Source organism: Drosophila sulfurigaster, chromosome 3 (genome assembly GCF_023558435.1).
Source record: "Drosophila sulfurigaster albostrigata strain 15112-1811.04 chromosome 3, ASM2355843v2, whole genome shotgun sequence".
In the NCBI taxonomy this organism is placed as follows: Eukaryota; Metazoa; Arthropoda; class Insecta; order Diptera; family Drosophilidae; genus Drosophila; species Drosophila sulfurigaster.
In genome coordinates, this window is record NC_084883.1 from 35,129,062 (window position 1) to 35,149,632 (window position 20,571).

General features: G+C 42.7%; 4 protein-coding genes across 5 annotated transcripts in view; 3 read left to right on the forward strand and 1 right to left on the reverse strand.

Annotated features, from left to right (window-relative positions):
* Positions 1-15,275, forward strand: part of LOC133841774 (uncharacterized) — a 40,081-nt gene extending 24,806 nt beyond the window's left edge. The window contains exon 2 of one of the 2 annotated variants that reach the window (XM_062274496.1): positions 14,376-15,275. In XM_062274496.1, coding sequence (XP_062130480.1) covers positions 14,376-15,151 — 776 coding nt within the window. In that variant the 3' untranslated portion in view covers positions 15,152-15,275. The remainder of the gene's footprint in view (positions 1-14,375) is intronic. The other variant, XM_062274495.1, reaches the window with a different exon arrangement.
* On the reverse strand, positions 4,886-8,584 carry LOC133844391 (uncharacterized; the record flags this gene model as incomplete). The annotated part of the gene is made up of 3 exons (XM_062278344.1): positions 4,886-6,057; positions 6,117-7,965; positions 8,030-8,584. Coding segments are annotated over 3 exons (2,946 nt in total), but the record flags the coding sequence as incomplete, so codon positions are not given.
* Positions 15,276-16,859: 1,584 nt separating the features above from the next.
* LOC133840160 (uncharacterized) lies at positions 16,860-18,838 on the forward strand. Its single transcript, XM_062271837.1, has 5 exons — positions 16,860-16,925; positions 17,006-17,756; positions 17,815-18,059; positions 18,113-18,287; positions 18,348-18,838. The coding sequence occupies exons 1-5, from the start codon at positions 16,860-16,862 to the stop codon at positions 18,836-18,838; spliced, it is 1,728 nt and encodes a 575-aa protein (XP_062127821.1).
* A 100-nt stretch (positions 18,839-18,938) lies between these two features.
* Positions 18,939-20,558, forward strand: LOC133840159 (phosducin-like protein). The gene has a single exon (XM_062271836.1). It carries the CDS (start codon positions 19,046-19,048, stop codon positions 19,877-19,879), a length of 834 nt encoding a protein of 277 aa, XP_062127820.1. The 5' UTR covers positions 18,939-19,045; the 3' UTR covers positions 19,880-20,558.
* The last annotated feature ends 13 nt before the right edge of the window (positions 20,559-20,571 follow it).

The following is a 20,571-nucleotide window of genomic DNA, read 5'->3' on the forward strand; positions in this document are numbered from 1 at the left end:
ACTAATTAATAATTTATTTATATTTCAATTAAAAACACTTATTAATGGTGATTTTTCGCGACAGTACATTATGAACAGCGAAAAAGTCATTAAACTTTTGCGCTGCCATTAATTCCGACTCAGCTGCTCGCAAATAAAACGGCAAAATTGTTAATTAAATTAGGCATTGATTAAATTTGCAAGTAATTAACATTTAGCACAACGCAAGCTGCCGCAGTTTATTAAAGCGCAAATTGCAATGGCAATGGACAATGCAACATCATGAGACTTTCACCCAACTCCCCTTCCCTTGCTCAGCTCAGCATTAAGCTGCTTTACATAGAATTGACGTCAATAGATGTGTTACTTGTTTATCAAATGTTGCTTTTTTCACAGCATGCCACAAATTTAAGCAGCTTATATATAAGCAGATAAATATATGAATAGATTTGTAGCTACAATACATTGTAGACATTATTAGTAAATGCAAATATTATTTGTTATTCTCCCGATTTGTGGCGGCGAAATTCGCAAAAATATGCTAAATGAATCGAAAAACCCCCCTCCCAAAATGCCCGAAAATAAATCAAAAAAAAGGAGGTGAGGAGGAGGAGGAGGAGATGAACGCTTAGTCAATGGCAAATTAGCGGCAGTAACTAAAACTCTGTGTTCGCATTTCGGTATTGCTAATATCCGTAACGGGCCAATAACTAAAACGGGCAAAGGCAAAAGCCAGTGGCGTTGTAGCTGGAAGGGGGGAGGAGTGAAAGAGGAAATGTGGTTGGTTCGTTTAGCTAACCAATGTCGACATGATGCTTCAGTTTATAAGCCACAAAACGTGTTGGATTTGTTTCAATGGCGCTAATTGCTTAATTGAAACTGTTTTTGCATTGCATTTACTCCGTTTGCCACAAAAACCTCACACACTCCCCCAACCCCCTCGGAGCCACTTCACTGCCTTGCTTAACCGCCACGCCCTCTGAACGCCTCCGCCTATGCGGCTGTTGTGCCATTCATAGCAAAATGTCAATTAGTATTTGCCTGCTAAAAGCCAAAAAATCGACAATACACCAAATTAGCTGCCTCGCATGACATACAAACACACACACACACACACACATACAAATTATACACACACTTGTTTGCCTCGGCACACCCCCTGCGAATTCCAGCACATGTCACGCTGTCGTATACGTAATATACGTTTTGATTAGCATTACGCATACGCCACGTTGAGCATTCGATATTTCAAATGCATTACGAAAAATTGTTCCATTTTAATTGCAAATTTGTAACATCATCATAATTGGCCAAGGGGCAAGCGTTGCACTGCCACTGCCATTGCCACACTGCAACGATGATGTTGCAGCATATTTTAATAATTGATGCGCGCTATATTTTTAATTAGTTAAATGCGCGTTTAATTAGCTTTATAAATTATGCACATGCAGCGGTTAGTTGCCAGCTGCGCCCAGCATCAATTTGTGTTCCTCTTCTTTTTTTTTTACATATAATGTGTTTTTTTTCTACTTTTTATTTGCAATATTATTTACTGACTTTTGCAGTTTTTCGTGCGTGTTTATTTTGACTTTTGAATTATTTTTTACGATGATTTTGTTTGTTTAACATGCCGTTGGGCGACATGATTCTTTTTTACCCAGTTATGATTTATTTATGCATATTTTGTATTGGCATATTTTTTAACATTCTCTTTGTTTACTTGATTATTTATTTGTTTGTCTTTTCGCTGTCGGCGGAAATGAACTGCGATTTTTATTTATTAATCGTTGCATGATTTATGGATAAATAATTGTAATGCTTTTTACATACAAACATACAACGCAACGATGAGCTGTCAGCGGCGGTTTTAAATTACGTTATGAGGTGGGGGCGAGGAATTTAACTGTTTGCGAACGGCAAGTAAAATAAATTAATTGACAACTGAAAATATGAAATTAAAATGCACTAGATATTTTACTGACTAGTGCCATTATTTATTAATGAAAGTGCTTATAAACATTTTTTTATAACCTTTATAAACTTGCCCAGATTCATTCTATGTTATCTTTTTTTGATTTTGTATAAATACAATGATTATTTTAAAAAGCATTTGAGAAATCATATAATAATATAAATCTAATGCATTTTTTGATGTACGACAATTAATTTATTTTTTCACACAAATTTTATATTTCGCAATTATTTATTTAAAAGAGCATTTGAGACGTTATTTACTTATTGTAAATATTTAAAAAAAAATATATATGCATTTATGAAGTAGCATTTAAACCCTGTTCACTTAAACTGCTATTTTTCAATACAAAACTTATAAACCCCTTAACAAATATTGCATCTGAAAAAATCAATTTTTTATGTGTAATTATTATTTTTTGTTATACACTTTTTACTTTTTATAATTAACTGAAATATGTCATTTTCTTGAATACATTAATAATAATGATCAAGCGTTAATAACTCATACGCACCGTTAGCAATTCAAATAATTTTAAAAACGACGCGCGGGCTTTAACAGAGTTGCCAAATCACTCGCAGACTAAGTGGCTCTCACAGCAGCTGCCCAAGCGGCTCACAAAGCGAGAGAGAGAGAAAGAGAGCGAGAAAGAACGCGCAAAGAAAACAAAACAAAACAAAACAAGAAGCGTCGCGCTATTAAATACACATGTATACGGGAGACGCCAACAGACAACAACAAGAACAACAACAACAATATCAGCGTGAGCGGCAGCAAGAACTTTAACAAGAGCAGCAGCAACGGAAGCAACAACAACAACCACAATGAGCAAACACGTTCCACAGTTTGACGACGCCGCATGTTAACGACCGCACAAAGAATGCAGCAAGCAGAGCGCGCAGAAGAGCAAAAGCGACTTGGCAAACACAAACAAATAAACAGCCACAGCTAAAAGAGAGCCGCAAACTGAGAGAGCGAGAGAGAGAAACGAAAGAGAGAGAGCGAACACGCAAGAACTTTTGCTGGATGGTAAATTATATTGGCGACAAAAGCCAAGCGTCGCTGTCGCTGTCGCTGCCGCCGCTGACGTCAGCGTCGTCGCTGCGTGTGGCTTTTATGGCTAGTTTTAAAATTAACCACAGCTGCAAAAACACAAAAAGAAAAAGAAAACGAAAAGCGCAAAAGCAAAGAAGCAAAGAAGCGACACAGCAAGTCGACGCCTTCGCCGACGACGAAACGAAATTCAATTAAAAGGCAACAGCATAAAAGTGTGAAAATGCTGACAGAGCCCAAAACACATACAAAAAAAAGGGCTGCGGCTGAGACTGAGACTGCGGCTTTGGTTAGCGATCAGCGCAGACACAACACACACACACACAAGCACACAGCCAGCGTCACATGCATACGCGCGCTCACACACGCGCAGCGTTGCTTGCCTTTGTTGACTGTACAACGGGGCGTATACTTGTTTTTTTCGGCATGCTTGCTTTCTACAGCCGTCAGCCAAATAATGTGTATACGTCGTTTATTTTATTTTTTCGTCTTTCTTTCTTATTCGTATTTGTTGTGCGCTTTTTGTACGCTTTCTACACCAACAGCGAAGCGCAGCAACAACAACAACTACAACAACAGTAACAATAAAAGTCGCCACACTTAATTTGCATATTTTTGCACAACAAAAATCGCCAACTGTCCGCATGTGTGTGTGTGTGTGTGTATGTGTGTGTTGCTGTTGTCTGCATGTTAGCTGTCACGTTGACTATCTTTTTGGCTATTGTACTTCACACACACACTGAGAGACATGTGGTGCCGCTGCACCACGTCGTATGCGTAATATTGCATTGCAAACCAAAAATTTTTCATGTTCTTTCTTCTTTCTGTCCATTTTTTTGCTTAGCTGCGGTTTTTATTCGATTTGGTTTGTTTTTTCGCTGATTTCATGCTTTTGTCTGACGCTCGCTTTTGTTTACAAACGATACGCTGTTCCGCCAGAGTGTCAAAAAAAATAAATAAATATAAATATGATATAGCTAAATAAAGTGCCATAGTGTCGCGCTGCAGACGATAAGGAATGAGTAATAAATTATGTCGAAAATCAACTCGTATAGATCAAAATAGAGTGAACAAAAATGTTCATAAAACTTTGATTAACTCAATGGGAAAAAGTGGTTGGTGAATGAGATCATCGTTAATTGCTGTAGCATAAATTCAATTCATAACTTTATCAGTTCACATTTTTGCCAAAGCTCTCGCTTTGATTCCAGCTCTCCGAACTAGATCCTTTCGCAAATTCTTGCTTGTTCTCTTTTTTTGTAATTTGCGCTCTTGCAATTTATCATCCCCTTTTTGAGCTGCCAAAAGCCTACCCTCATTTATGACAAAACTATGCTGAAATTTTGCCGTCGCAATATGTCAAACTCACCCCCCCTTAATGTCTGATCCCAAAATCGAAAGCAGCTGCTAGACACACCCCTGGATGGGAGAGAGAGAGAGAGGGTTGATTTCGATGTGGGCCGCAATAATTGCATAGTTATAGTATTTAGATTATAAAATAAATGTATTTTCATTGGACTTGGCCTTAATGCTAATGCTAAATACGATTTATAAGTATAAATGCGCGTTCGACTTAAATCATTAAGAAATGCTACGCTTCCGTTTTCTTTTCTTGTTCGCCAAATGAATTTGCTGCGTAGTTCTTGTTGTTGTCTTTTTGCTTAGCTTAAGATTCGAGAAATCATATTGAGAATAGAACTCACACTCTAAAATAAATATATATGTATGTGTGTGTGTGTGTGGGAGTGTGTGCGTATGAGTGTGTGGTGAGCTGCATTGAGTGAGTTCTTAAAAGTATAATATTTATAATTATGCATAATTAAGCATAATTTGGAATTGAGTATGCGTAATGTTGATCAGGTTTACACATAGCACATTAAATTGCATAATTCATGACTGGCAATTTAATAATGGTTACATTTTCAATTGAAATCAATTACAATTTTGTGTTAGAAGTACAGTTGTGCTTAAGGATAACCTTGCGATATCCTCATCCTTCTATTACATGCTTCAAATTGAACTTATTAATATTCACAATATTACATTTATCAAATGCTTTCTGTGTACAATATAATTATAAACTTTTTCTTTGCAGTCTCTTTTAGTGTTTTTCTTTCGTTTCGCGTTTTTGTTTCCGTATGAATAATGCTTTTAAAACGTAGTCTTTTCTGTTCGTTAAAGTTAATTAAATGCAAATGCAAAAAAAAGTAATTAATTATGCTTAATGCTTGTTCATTCAAAAATTAATCGGTATCTATACCGATTTATATAGTATAGTCTATACATATATATATAGAGAGAATACTTAATCCCTGCAAAATTGAAAATCTTATATAGAAAATGAAATCTTCTGCTGGTCTGCGAGGTTCATCCTAGGCTACAGAATTTCAAGTACAGCGGCAACTTAAGCTAATGAGTAAGAAATTTGTATTGGATTGGATTTGATTGAATTGTTAATTGTTAATTGAAGTGAATTGAATTGGCTCTTGTAATTGGTCTCGATAAGTCTTTTTAGATTTCCGCCTGCTGGCCAACGACCGTGAAATAGCTCGTTATCTTGCGATTAGTCTTCGTCTTTCCACTGCTCGACACGGCGTCCGATGTGGAGCCGCTCTGACGTGCATTCTCCTTCTCCGGCGTGATCTCCTCATCGTCATCGGGCTTAGCGGGCTCCACTTGCATGGACACCGTCACCGACACTTGTGCCATGCCCACGCTCGTCTCTCTGCCTGCGCCAGCATCCGCAGCCAACTCTGTCATATTCACTTTGCCCTCGGCGTTCACTTCCTTTGTTTCCTCGGCAATTTCGGGCAACGTGCTCAGACTGCGCTTGAGTTCGTCCAACAGTTTCTCCTGCTCGGCAATCTTCTCCTGCAGCTTCTCGCGTCGCGGACGCCGTGTCTCCGGCTTTGCCTTGACCTCCTCAGTCGCTGGCTCCTCCACCTTTGGCTCACTTGAAGCCTTGCCGCCATGCTCACGTTGCTGATGACGCTGCAGATTAACACGCGAGGAGTAGCCACGTTGGCAGGCATTGCAGCTGAAGGGTTTCTCACCTAAAAGATGTTGAAGATTAGAAAGAGTCAAGGAAACTATCAAAGATTGCAGCACTCACCTGTATGTCGACGCATGTGGACACGCATATCGATCTTGCGGGAGAAACGCTTGTCGCACAGCTCGCATTGAATTGGCTTGTCACCCAGATGGGTGCGTCGATGCACGACGAGATTCTGGCGAGCACGAAACGCTTTGCCGCACAGATCGCAGCTGTAGGGCTTCTCGCCCGTGTGGACACGTACATGAATGGCCAGATCCGAGCTGCGCACGAATCCCTTCCCACAGCGATCGCACTTGTAGCGACGATCGTTCTTGTGGTGACGCATGTGCAGTGACATATCCTGCTTGGTGGCCAGCGGACGATCGCAGAGCTCACACTTGAATGCCTTCTCGGTGCGATGGCGCAACTGATGCTCGGCAAGACGCATCTTCAGGCGAAACGCTCGTCCACATTCGCCACAGACGTGCGGCTTCTCGCCCGTGTGCAGACGCAGATGATCCTGCAGCCGAGAGAAACGCTGAAAGGTCTTGCTGCAAAAGTTGCAGGTGTGAATGGTGCCGCCATTGCGCTGCGATTCCTCCGAAGATTCACGCTTAATCGATGGCGTGCCATGACTGTCGTCTGTCGAACTATTGTGAGGTGTCTCCACATCCGAATCGCTGTCTTTATCATCTTCTTCATCATCGTCCCCGTCGTCATCATCTTCTTCGTCCTTCACATCTACGACATAGTCGACAAAAGCGCGGGACTTGCGCGGACGTCGTGGTTCTAATTCCTCTTTGATCTCTGGCTGCAACTCCTTTGCTAGCTTCTCTAGCTGATTCTCTGGCTGCTCCTCGGGCTGCTTTTCCTGCTGATCTTCTTGTTTCTCTTCCTGCTTCTCTTCTTGATTCTTGTCCTGATTATCTTCCTGCTTCTCTTCCTCTTCCGGTGTCTTCTCTGGCTGCACTGCCTTCTGCACCTTGCGTCCTCGCTTGCGTTTGCTTTCCGGCTGCTCTTCCTCTACTTCCTCCTCTGGCTTTGGTTGTTCTTTCTTCTTGCGCTTGCGTCCTCGCTGCTTGCCCACCGAGGGCAACTTGATGATCATTTTGTTAACCTTAGGATTGCGCTCTGCCGCTATCTCCGCCACCATGGCGGATATCATTGCGAGATCATCTTTGTCCGCTGCCTCCTTCTCGGGCGGCGGCGTCTCCGGCAGCTCCAGTGGCTGCAATGAGCTGCCCACTTCGCATGGTATGCTCACCATTGGTTCGCTTGGCTCACGTTTCGGCACCAACAGCTTGAAGATGCCATGCTCCTTGCCCAGATGCAGTTGCAGCTCCTTGCTCAGCTTAAACTGCTCACTGCAGCTGGCGCAGCGCAGTTGCTGCTTGGACGTCTCCTCCGTTAGCCAAAGTTGAGCACAGCACTTCAAGTCGGTCAATTTGATGTCATCGTTGAGTTCCAAAGGCGGCTCCAGCTTTATTTGATCCGCAGCTGACGGTGTGGCTTTGACCTGCTGATTGTGTGTTTTGTGCCAATGCTGGGAGAGGGACTCGGCATCGCCGTAGAGCAGCGAGCAGCTGACGCAGCTAAAAATGAAGCGATGCGCCTTCTCATCCGCGTGTATTTGGGCGATTACGATGGGTGTGGGAACAGCAGCAGGAGAGGGAACAGCAGGTGTAATAGAAGTTGGAACAGCAGCTGCAGTAGGAGTGGGCACAGCTGCAGTAGGAGTGGACACAGTTCCTGTACTAGGAGTGGGAACAACATCTGTAGTAGGAGTGGGAACAGCAGATGTACTAGGAGTGGGAACAACAGCTGTGACAGGTGATGGAATAGTAGCTGCAATTGTGGGGAGAACAGTTACTGGAGTGGGTACAGCACCTGTGGTGGGAACAGTTACTGCAGCTGGAGAGGGGAACAGCTACAGGGACGGGAATAGTTGCGGCAGCAGGAACAGTATCAGCGACAGCGACGCTTGCGCCGACGCTGACGCAGGCGCTGTTTGTGTTTTTGCGTTTGTTTTTATTTCGCTGATTTTTGTTGTTGTTTTTATTTGTGCTGCCGGGTGGCCGCCCACGCGGCTTTCGCGTCGCTGGCTGCGGCGCCTGCTGCTGCTGCTGCTTCTGTTGTTGTTGCTGTTGTTGTTTTTGTTTGTGTTTTTGTTCTTGCTGCTGCTGCTGCTGCTTTTGTTTCTGCTGCGTCGCAGTCGCAGTCACGTCTTTACCGTTACTGACCTGCGACTTTGCAGCTGCGGCAGCGGCCTTCAAATCATCCAAGCGTATGCGCTGCGCTTCCAACTCAGCCTCATCCTCACTGTCAATTTGCAGCACAACATCATCATCGTCGGCATCGCCGAGCAAAATGTCGTCTTCTTCTTCAATATCTAGTTCAGACTCAGAGTCCTCATCGGATTCGTCCGTGTCGTCTGTTGCGCAGCGCAGCGACGCAGCTGCGGCTACTCCATTATGCTGTGCCTTTTTTTGTTGTTGCTGCGCCGTTGCTGCCTCTGCTGCGGCTGCTTGTGTTTGTGCTGCTGCTGCCTAGCTTAAGCATTGTCGGCATCGGCACATTTGTCATTTTTAGCATGTCACACACTGCGGCCAATTTGTTGTATTCGTTTTGTGTAAATTAATTGCAGCTTTTTTTCGTTTTAAATATAATTATAATTATTGTTGCTTTGGGAGCACAAACTACGCGCACCACTTAGACTACTACAACAAAACTAAATCCACTGACGCCGCTGGCAGATTTTTTTAATGCTCTTGCGCGCTCTCTCTCTCTGTCACACGCACACTCTCCCTCAGTCTCTCGCGCTGTGACTCTTTTGTTCTTTGAGCGTGCTAGTATTGCCAGAGTGCGTTCGTGTGAACTTGGTTCACCAACTAGTGCTGCCAGATATCAACAAATGAGATCATTATTGCCAGACCTGTTGAGATCTTTACAGCGTGCGACAGGGTGGCAACGTAACAACAAAGTAAAACAAGTTATTCGTGCCGTTAACAGAATCGTGCAAAATGTGATCGAACTGCTGATTGAAAAGTTGTTAACAGTTTCGCGCCTTATCGCTAATCGATATGTGTTGGCTGATGATCTGCTGATTTGGTTGATAATCTAAATGTAAACAGTTTTAAACGTGCTGCAGCTGATGTTTTTTGACGCGCCTAATGCGATTTTGATAGATACCTGACTGTTGTTCAGCCTTTTTTTGGCAAGGAAACCAAAAGCATTTTGCTTATGCGACTCACGCGCTCAATTGGCACGTTTTAAGTGCGGCCTCCAGTGCATCATATTATTTTTTTTCGCTTTGCGCGTCTCTTGCTATTCTTGCTCTTTCTATGCTACTTCGTGGCTAACCGTTATGCCTCCCCGCAAAACACACACAAAAACACATATACATATAAAATAACGGCCTATGTGGTGGAAACGTTTTCGCTACTGTTTTTTCCGTTTTTTTTTATTTATCAAACTTACGCCATGTGTACATTGTTTGGCCGCATTTCGTTACGGCGGGCAACATGTGCAAAAGTCAATTTGAAAATTGCCGCACTGCCAGCCACAGCAGTGCCGAGAACCCCCGTTCCCCGCTCTTCGCTTCCGGCGCCCACTCAAAGCAACGCCCCAATACTCTAAACTGGCTGCTGGCAACTGGTACTTTGTGGTCCACTTTTCATTGTACTGCCGGCGCCGTCGTTGACGCTGCCACCGCCTCCGTCTCTGCCTCTCCGCCTACGCTGCCATTGAAGCCACACGCACATAAACAACATGCGACGCAACCCCCACATGCCTTCTTCTCTAGCTCTACACTAGACGCCCGCCTATTGTTGCAAGTTGTTTATATTGTTTTTAATAACATTCAACGCCGTGGCAACATGTGCATTGTGCATTGCATAAATTACGCTGACGTTTTTGCCCATGCGGCAAATATACTTATTTAAGTTAAATGAACAGCCAAATAATATACATTTAGCTAATAGTTGGCCCACGTATACGTCCATAATTAATTGCATGTCTAATAGTGGCAAACAATCAACTTTAAGCAGCAAGTTTAGCATAACGTCAAATTCGCAATACATATCCTCGTAAAAATTGGGTTCAAAGTGGCTTTAGTAAAATTCATCGAAAAAATATATATATGTAACTTTCCTAAACTGAAGACTTTTGTTTGACTTTAAAACTGGAAATATTTAAAATTATCACAAGATAACCTTAAAGGTAACAATTCCCCAATTAAAAACTTACATATGTGTTTAGACTTTCAACTTTAAACAAGAAACAGCAAATAGTTGAGTTTTAAAAAGGTAAATCCAAAGAGTTAAACTTGGCAACACAATAAAACAATAATTATAATTTTAATATTAACCAACAACTTACAATTTTTATTGGGTATTCAATTTTTTGACAAATTTTGTATTCGCCTCTTTCAGCTATTACATTTTAAGGCACTAAATAAAACATTCAAGTCTGTGTCACTAGAATTTCTATTAAGATACTCAACTTTGAGTTTGTTGACCTTGTCACCTTCAGGGGATTTCCTCACTACGACTTCCTTGCCTAATCTAATATATCATATGTATCCTTAATAGAGACATCTAGTTAATTAGAGGTTACCTGGCAGCTCATCTGCTTTGTTATCATTCATACGGCAATGATCGCAGTTACCTTTTCGAAATAGCTAACAAAATATTAAGAACATTAGGTAGCTAAATATTTGGTCATTGTTATCATAAAGTTAAATTAAGCTTTCGTTTCGTTTCGTGTTCGTTTTCCTCTTCCTGGGTTTTCTCATTTTTCGCCGAACGCAGGAACGAAGAACGCTTTGTGCGGGAGTTGGACGAGTGTCTTTATGGCGAAATGCGAAATGTGAAATAAAGGCACGGGAAATGAAATATTTGCGAACAAATAGACACACTTATTACATTTTCGTCCTGGCAGCAGCATCAGCTTCTGCTGCCAGTTTCTATTCGTGTTCTTGTTCCTGTTCCTGTTACTGTTGTTGTTAATATTGTTGTTGGATGCTTTTGGCGCGTGTTCGCCTCGACTTCAGTCCCCAACAATGTCTTCATGTTCATCTCTTCTCTGTTTTGTCCCTTTTTATTGTTGTTGTGCCTTTAACTGACATGCCGCAATTTTTCTTCATTTTTTCCTGCCCCTCACGAACACACGAACATCGCCGGCAGCATCCTGGCAGGCCCTAAGATCCCCGAGATGGATGGGTTACTTTCCCAATAATTTAGCAGTTAGTTTTAATGCGCTACTACGGAAACAAACAAACAGCAGCAATGTTATGACTTGACAACTAGTGAGTTAAATTAACGAATACTTACGACAGCTGACAAGTTGAGTGAGCGAACTTGACGTGATGTCAAGGGACTTTGCCGTTTTGGGAAAGAGCATTCTCTAGTCGTTTAGCATGTGCCGGAATACATTTTTCATGTTTCCATCGTCGAAACACATTGCAATTTGGCCATAACATGCGTTTTGGGTAGAGACTCTTAAAAATATTTGCATGTCCTCGTACCTGAAACAAGTTTAATTAGTTAAGCGACCACAGCTCAACGAACCTTTGCTCAGCAGACGCATTAAACAGTGCGGCGGCTTTGCGATCCTTTGACATGGCTCAGACTCCAAAGGTTGGAGGCATAGGTCGCAGTTAACGTCTCCAGACACATTGCCTGACAACCACAACTTCAAATCTAAAGTTTGCAGCATTGTTTTTCCACTTTCGGGGATAGGTAACTCCTGGCAGTAGTCATCATAATGTTTCAAGGCCGCTCCCCGTTTTGGGAGCCACATACATTGGGGAGAAATTTAAACGGCAATTTGGTGCCGTGTTTACCAACCCCAAGGACAAAGCACAAAGGACGAGCATCCCAAAAACTGTGGCCTGTGGAGTTTTCTTTTTGCTTCATCTCCTTCAGCAGGTTGGGGGCAGACGGTAGACGGCAGTAGGTAGATGGGAGCAGGCATCAACTGCTTACGTGCCTGGCAAGCATCAGAGACCGAAGACATCCTTCCGTATAACTGAGTCTCCCCTCGAATATTTGTTATACCCGGTAAAAGGGTATAACGGTTTTATAAAACTCGATAATTCAAATTAAAGTAAATATCATACGAAATATTAATAACTTCTTCATAAACAACAATTGATTATCATTAAAGACAGTTCCTAAAGTGCAAGCTAAAAATGTAGTTAGTAGCTCGATTAAATTTATAGTCCACATAAAACCAATTCAGTTTTCCGACTGTCTCTGATTTAACAGCATAATAAACAATATTTTTATGTGGAGTATTAAAAGCAATCCTGTACTTCAGTTGTTTATCACTTGTTTTTAATTTGAATGAAAGATTTCTTTTTTTTTCGGCGTTGTCCAGTAAATTTTTGCTTGAGACGTAGACTGTTGTTAAAGCTGTTGCTATCATGTAAAGGTCCTGAAGCTTGAGCTAGCACCTGACTAACCTATCATATTCGTTATTATATTCAAATCTTAATCGTAGTCATAGTTACCTGGTATTTCACAGTCGCATACACTTACCTATATGTAGTTTGCTTGTTATTCTTGAACTGCTGCTGCTGCTTTTGCTGCTTACTGCTGGCGGGCATGTCGCCATCGTCCTGGGCACGTCATTTTTTGGCCGCCATCGTTTGCTTTCCTTTCTGCCTTCGCTTCGTATATTTTTTTTGTTGGTCGCTTCGGTGGTTTTGGCGCCCAAATCCAATGCCAGGCATTTTTGTCCGACCCGGGCACAGCCCCCAACATAAAGTGTGTTTAACTTTTTCGTGAACGCCCCAATATCCTTGGCCTGCCTTAGGTTATGCTTCTTGTTGTTGCCACTAAGCTCCCGCTGCTTCCAGCTTCATTGCCAGCTACAGCTCCAGCTCCAGTTCAGCTTGTAGTCGTTGCCCTTGTTTGTTGTCGTAGTTGTAGTATTTTTGGCATCCTCCCATGACCTTTAGCATATTGACTAGTGAGGCTTTCGGTGTCCATTTTGCTTTTGGCTTATCACTTGCGGCGCATACTTTATGCTCCACGCACTTACACAGCATTCCCCCCTTCGCCCCTTCCCCATTGTGTCCGTGTCGTCGTCGCTCTTTTCATATTCCTTTTACTGCTGCACTTCATTTTATTGTGGTGCTAAGCTGCGCTTGGGGAATTGAAATGCGTATGTCCTTTTGGGGGCTTATGGCCGCGCAGACAGTTCATCAAATGATGCTGCTAAGTGGCACGCCTCTTCTCTCATAATTTAATATTCAATTCAACGCTCCAAGCAGTTGTTTATATTTAATTCGTCTTTAACCTAAGACAGCCATCGCTTTAAGCTGACTTCGATAACTGTCAGATTATCGATAAGCCCTGTTCCGCACTCTGTTAAGATTATGCAAAGCGAAAGTGTTGCCAGCCTGTCGAGAAAACAAGTTGTCTGCTAGCTCATTCTGCAGCAATTAACAAAAGTCAATTGAAAATTACATAAAAGCTTAGATCTTTGCTTAGCTGTTTGCTTAACAAAGTCAAAGCCGTATCTACATATGGTTAAACAATACAGCTTATCCCCACCTCTTTCCCCGTACTACTCTGACAAATGACAATGAGTTTCCATTTTGTCTACCGCCCCCAGACAAAAAAAAGTGTAGCCAGTGTGCATCATCAATTTAATTTCGTAAGCTTACAAAGCGTTGCATAAAAAATGAAGGTCCGTTCGTTCATGTGGGTGTGAAAACGCTTCTGGTGCCGCCCCCGGGCGCCCGCACTGAATTTAAATCCATACACAAAAGGGTGTGAAACGAAGCGTTCACCATTTTCGTATGTTCATTCTCAATAAAGACCACGCAGCATGCGGCTAATCTTGAAAATCGTGTTGCACGTCTCTAAAACGCTTGCCGCATCAACAGTTTTTCCACTGACTCACCTCACAGCACACAGGGTGTGCCACTTGGGGGGCCTTGGGCACAGGGTATTTCCCCTTCCAGGTTCAGTTTGCTACTAGCCAATTGCAATAAAAATTTTGTTGCCTACTTTTAAGGGTTGGACGCAGCTTGCACATTTCCGGCGCACCGGGCGGAAGTTTTAGTGGCTTTTAACAAAACGTTGCGACATTTGAGCATAAAAATTTCATTAATGTGCGCCACACAACCCCCAAAACTAGAGGTAGCAATAGAGAATGGGGAGCTTTTTTTTGCCTGTTATCCCAAAGGTACAAGACAGAATTGATTTGGTAATTTCAATTGTTTTTGCCCATTTTACTGGGGAGTGTTAGACAACATTGTACAGCTACTTTTAAAGTTCATGCAATTCCATTAAGCTGATTACAATTTGTACTTTTGTTTCATTGTAGATCGTGCGAATCACAGCGATGCCACCATCGAAGTCTGCCGTCATTGTCCGCCGGATTACGAGGTCGAATCGCTGCCCTCGTACACAATTGTCTCTGGTCTGCCAACCTATGATGATGCACTCGAGGAGTTCCGCAAGGCAGGCATTATCCTAACTCCAGCCATTGTGCCCGTCATCAAGATCTTTGAGCATGTGAACAACGAAGCCGGCGGCGCTAAGGAACCAGCTGTGGCCTACAGTCTAGTGGAGACGACACCAGCAGCAGCTGCCGCCATTGCAAATGGAGATGCCAATGCGGACAACATTTCGCTGACCTCCATCACCTGCAATTGCGGTGGCGGTGGCACCTCGCCCACCACCTCGCTGCCCAGCTACAGTGCAGCGACAGCGGCTGCCATGGCCTCGCAGATCATTGAGCTGTCGCCGGAGCATCTGGCCTCGCTCTCCCAGAAGCGCCTCTCGCTGCAGATCTCATTCAACAATTCGCTGCGTCGTCGCTCTCGCTCTACGCTGCGTAATCATTTGCTGCGCTCGCGCGCTGTGGGGAACACTGTCGGTCTGGGACCAATTGAGCCAACAAACCCTGCTGCCCCAACAGCAGCAGCAACAACAACAACGGCAGCAGCTGGTGTGGCATCGAGTGCTGCTCCTGTGAGCCGAGATTGTCATGTCCTGCCGCCCATACATCGATCGTCGTCGACGCTGTCGCTGTCCAATGAACGACAACTGCTGGATCAGCGTTTGAGGCATTTGCATCATCGCGGCTCCTTGTACTGAGGACTCACGTTGCAAATGCAATTTCCTCAAATTTCAATTACTTAACTGTTAGTTATAAGCGACATCAAACAAAAACAACACAAACTGCTCTATACCATAATAAAGTGTTTATGTAAATGTTCAAACTTTCAATTCGCAACGTCTTGAAGCATTTCAACGCCCGAGAGTAGGCAACAGTTTTGACATAGGGAGAGTAAAAGAGAGAGAGAAAGGGAGAAATATGTTCCCAGTTACTATCTCTTGGCTATTTCGCTAAGTTCGACACTTTCTTAATTTTGGGGACAGATTTCAGTCTCTAAAATTGCATTACAATATTTGATCTTGTAGACAGCACATGTCGCATATGTTATGTTGACAATTTCGCCAAGTTGCAAATGCTCCTAATTGGGTTAGTTTTCAATGTGAAGAAGGCCTTTGAAATTGCAATGGAAGTTGACTTTCGAAAAGGGGTCCAACTATAGTTTCGAAAACTTTACAATTGAGAAGGGGTTGAATAAAATTGTGTTCTCTTTTTATATTTCTCTGCTGATTTCGCATGTTTTTGTTGATGCATTTATTTTAGGAAATTTTTAATAAAGAAAATATTTTAAAACAGAATAAATATTTAGTAAACAAAATATGTTCATCATTATAAAATCATTAAAGTTCAGGGTGTAAAAATATTAAACAACTTTATGACAATAGTCATTTATTGAATTAGCAATAGATTTCTGTTTAAAAATATTTCAATGAAATGGTTTATTTTTTTAAATCGTCTAATAATATAAATCGGAAAATCCAACTGCAAATTGAAAACTGAATTATTTTTCTTTTGCTATTTTTATACCCGCTACCCATAGGGTAGAAGGGTATTATAACTTTGTTCCGGCAGGAAATGTATGTAACAGGTAGAAGGAGGCATCTCCGACCCTATAAAGTATATATATTCTTAATCAGCGTCAACAGCCGAGTCGATATAGCCATGTCCGTCTGTCCGTCTGTGTGTCTGTCCGTATGAAACACTGGATCTCAGAAACTATAAGAGATAGAGCTATAATTTTTTTTTTTACAGCATTTGTTATGTTTGCACGCAGATCAAGTTTGTTTCAAATTTTTGCCACGCCCACTTCCGCCCCTGCAAATCAAAAAAAATCGAATAACAAGCGTAATTTTAAAGCTAGAGTTCCGAATTTTGGTATATACAATAATAACTATAGTATTTATGATTTCTGAAAATTTGGTCAGATAAAAATTGTCGAAGTTATTAAAGAAATACTTTTGTATGGGCAAAAACGCCTACTTACTAGGGGTCTGAGTTGCTTTGGCTGACAATCTGGTATATTGTGCCATTCGGTATATTTTTAGTATTTTTGCAGTATATTTGGTATATTTTGAGAAAATACCGCAAAATATATTTCTTTTATTCAAAATGGGTAGCGGGTATCTCACAGGAGGAAAGCATGTCGAAATTTGTACAACTTAGCATTAAAAGGTGCACTGAAAAGTAAACACTCTAGATTTTCCTATCGTAGTTATACTGTTCTGAATTTCACATTCGCCTCCGTGCATAGCAATTTGGGAAATGCTTGCGAAATCGCAATTGGGAACTGAGGAAATAACAACATGAAAACTTTTGGGTTGCCACTCGTCATAGCAACGAAGTTGTCCGCTTGTTTATGAACTCCTCGCCGGCGGCATTGTTGTCGTCTCCCTGAGTTTGTTGCAAACGATGAGCGGAACAACACGCACTGGATTGGTGCCCACGCCAAAGCGGCATATCAAATATGTGAAAAAGGTAAGTGATGAATGAGGATGGAGGACGCCATCATTAGACAACTCACTGGAAGCAGCTAATCCAGCTTGGTTTGCCCGCAGCGCAAGCATCTTTATGCGGATGATACGCGTATGCCGTTGAAATTTGAGGCGACTCCAATGCCGCTCTCGCTGCGTCCCTTTGGTGGTCTGTTTAATCCCTTTGCCAAGGGCTGCTCGGTGCTGTGCAATCATCCGGCACCGTCAGGCGTCAAGGATGTCATCAATCAGCTGAAGACATCGCTGGCCATCGAGGGCAAAAGCCCCGTGCAAACGGGCGCAAAAGATAAGCAGCAACAACGTGAGGAGCAACTGCAGCCACATGAGGCAGACAACATACCAGAGGATCTATTCAGACGCTATGCGGAAACCGACTCTCGGCCAATGACGCCCACGCCCACAGTTACGAGCATTCATACGAGAACGAGTGCTGGCTCCTTTTATCGTCGCTGCATTACTCCGGAGTGGGGCAAGCATGAGAACATCCAACGCAAGAAGATAATCTTAGATCTGCGACGTTCGCACTCGCAGGAGACCCTCTACTGGAAGCCCAGCTCAGAGCTGACGCAAAGCGGCATCGATGAGGGCAAGAAACCCAAGAGCGCCGGGGCCAACGAGGAGAAGAAACCGCGTCGTCAGCAATCCAACGAACAGCGGCCCAAATCCTCGCTGGCCACCGCTAATCTCACATCCAGCATGGATCCACATGCCGATCTGGAGGCAAAGGCGCCCAAAACATGCATCAATGAACATGACATGAGCGACGAGGATGCCCGCCGCGGCAAGAAACGAAAGAAGTTGAAGCCAGCAACAGGTGAGTGGAGGAGAAGCACTAGAAGATTAGCTAGCAATAATTCCTCATTCCTATGTAGCCACCACTACTTTCCATTTGAGTGAGGATCCGGAGACTCAGGTGGCTGCTCTGGGACCCGATTCTCTAAACGCTAGCACGCGTCCCAGCTTGATACCCAATGCCATCAGTTTGCTGCCCAAGGATAAGCGCGAGACGGAAAGGGAGCCCATTCTCCTCAAGGGAAGCTTTCTCACTGAGGAAGCATTTCAGGCGCTGAAAACAGATCTCACCGTGGACCTCATCGAGAACACCTTTGGTCGCTACGTAAGCATCAAAGTGATCCACTTTTCTTCTTATTTCCTTGTCTGTTTCTACAGCTGAATCGCGCGCTGCGTGAAGCCATCAAGTATATGCCCAAAACTGTGGTGCATAGCAAGCCTGTCGAGGAGCCGGATAAGACAACGTCTAGCAGCTCAAGCTCCAAGATGCCACGCAAGTTCTCCAAGTCAGCTACGCGCTTCGATGTACCCATGGATCTCTCCATGCTCAAGAGTTTGTATCGCAATTAAATGTCGCATAACGACTGCAATTTTAGCCTCTAAATCTTCACAGACATGACACCCTGGGATTATCTGAGCAAATATGTGTGGGTGTCGCAGCAGCGCAAGCAACTCTATAAGCGTGTGTTCCTCAAGTACTTGAGTCGCTGCGAGGAGCCGGAAAGCGAATTGGCTCTGGGCAACGATGAAGTGCCGCTTGTGGAGTACAAGGAACGCACTATGGTGTGGCGCAGCTTGCCTCAGGCACTGGAGGATGTTCTGGAGTTCCATGGCACCGCTACCAATGTGCAGAATACGCTCAGCCATTTGGGCTACGAAACGGACGTTTGTGGCGAATTAGATTTTCGTGTCTGGTGTGGCATTGTTTCATTTGCCGAGCGTTTGGCACTAACAAATGCCGCTTGCAGCGACGATGACTCTTGCGATGAGCTCGAAAAGTCTGATTTCAATAGCATGGAGCAGTTGATAGAACAGTTCGAAGTTCCCGAAATGTTGCGTGAAATCTTTCGAATTATACGTATTACACATAAGATTAAATTTTAAAATGTGCGCGTACGATAACACTCACATAAAACCTTATCGATAGCCCACTGCTTTTTGCCATTCACCCAAACACGTAAATGCACGAAACAGCTGTTGCGCCCCTATGCTAAAAGTATCGATACGTTTGTATACCTCACGCAGCGAGTCTTGTTTGCATTTTGATAAAAGAAAAAAATTTGCTTTAATTAAATTAAAAAATTCAGTTAAATGGCGACGCTTGAAGATAAATTATTGGGTGAAAAACTGCAATACTACTGCAGCAGCAGCGAGGAAGAGGATAATGGCGACGATGGCGATGACGACGGCGCTGGCAGCTCTCGCAAAGGAGGCGGCGGGGGACTGACAATCAATACCGATCGAAATGCAGCACCCGCAGGCGGATTTATGTCGCAGGGCTCGACGAATACGGGTCCCAAAGGTGTGGTCAAGGATTGGCAGCGTTACAAGCAATTGGAAGCGGAGAAACGCGAAGAAACCGAACGTCAGCGCATGGAGCTAGCCAAAAAGCTGAGTATGAACGCAACCACATCTGCCGAGGATGAGGAACGCAAGCGTCAAGAAGAGCTCGATGCAGAGTTCGCGGAACTGATGAGTGAGGATTTTCTACAGCAATATCAGAAGCAACGCATGGCTGAAATGTTGCGACAAACGGGGCACAATCAGCAGTTTGGTAAGGTGGAACAACTGTCCACACACGAGGAGTTTCTCTCTTGCGTGGAGAAGGAGAGCAAGCACACCACCATTATCATACATATCTATGAGCGTGGCCAGTCCGCCTGCTCCACTCTCAACAACTGCCTGGACACCTTAGCCAGCGAATATCCGTCCATTAAGTTTGCCAAAATCTGCAGCTCTGTGGCTGGGATGAGTCGTGACTTCCGCACCAAAGGACTGCCCGCTTTGTTGGTCTATAAAGCGCAGGCGTTGATCGGCAACTTTGTGCGTCTCACCGATGATCTGAGCGATGACTTCTATGCCTCCGATGTAGAAAGTTTCCTCATCGAGAATGGCATCATAGTGGATAAGGCCTTGTACAACTAAACACAAATATTATATAGCATATAATATAGTATAAGCTGACCAAAAGATGTGTTCCCTCACAAGTCTCAAAATTTCAATTCGTTTTGCAATTTAGTTATTTATTTTTCCCATTCAGTAATTACTTACAATATATGTATGATTCTTGTAATCTTGTATACAGTTTTACTTCTTTCTTTCATTTATTTTTTTATATGTGCAACTTTTGCTATTAATGAGAAAAGAAATTATACAGAGAGAATGTCAATTTATTTTCTTTTTTTATACACATTCGATATACATACATATATATATTTAAAAAAAAAAGTGAAAAGCCAATTTGTTTTGTTTAAAAATATTTGAAAAATGTATTCGAAATGCCTTCGCAGCATGAATGAATGAATGGATTACAATCTCTATATATGGAACAGATGCTGGTTATTCCTTTCGCATCTTAATCATAATCATAATATACAACATAAGATCTATAATATATATATTTTTTTGTTTGTTTAAGGGCTAATGAATGTACTTCACTCGAAATCGTACTATGTAAGATTTATACATATACAATATATATGTAGTATATATATATACCTATCAATATATTTATATTTCTATATAGCTTATAGCCTAACATAAACGGGCAATATATAATATATAAAAAATTATGTTGATAATAAAAGTTTTGCTGATCAACAAATATTGGTGTTCTG

Excerpts from the sequence above, each read along its gene's own strand:
- LOC133840160 (XM_062271837.1), top strand. The coding sequence starts at position 16,860 with ATGAGCGGAACAACACGCACTGGATTGGTGCCCACGCCAAAGCGGCAT. Across the intron at positions 18,060-18,112 it reads AGAACACCTTTGGTCGCTAC|CTGAATCGCGCGCTGCGTGA; the intron begins GTAAGCATCAAA and ends CTGTTTCTACAG. Across the intron at positions 18,288-18,347 it reads GGATCTCTCCATGCTCAAGA|ACATGACACCCTGGGATTAT; the intron begins GTTTGTATCGCA and ends AAATCTTCACAG.
- LOC133840159 (XM_062271836.1), top strand. The coding sequence starts at position 19,046 with ATGGCGACGCTTGAAGATAAATTATTGGGTGAAAAACTGCAATACTAC.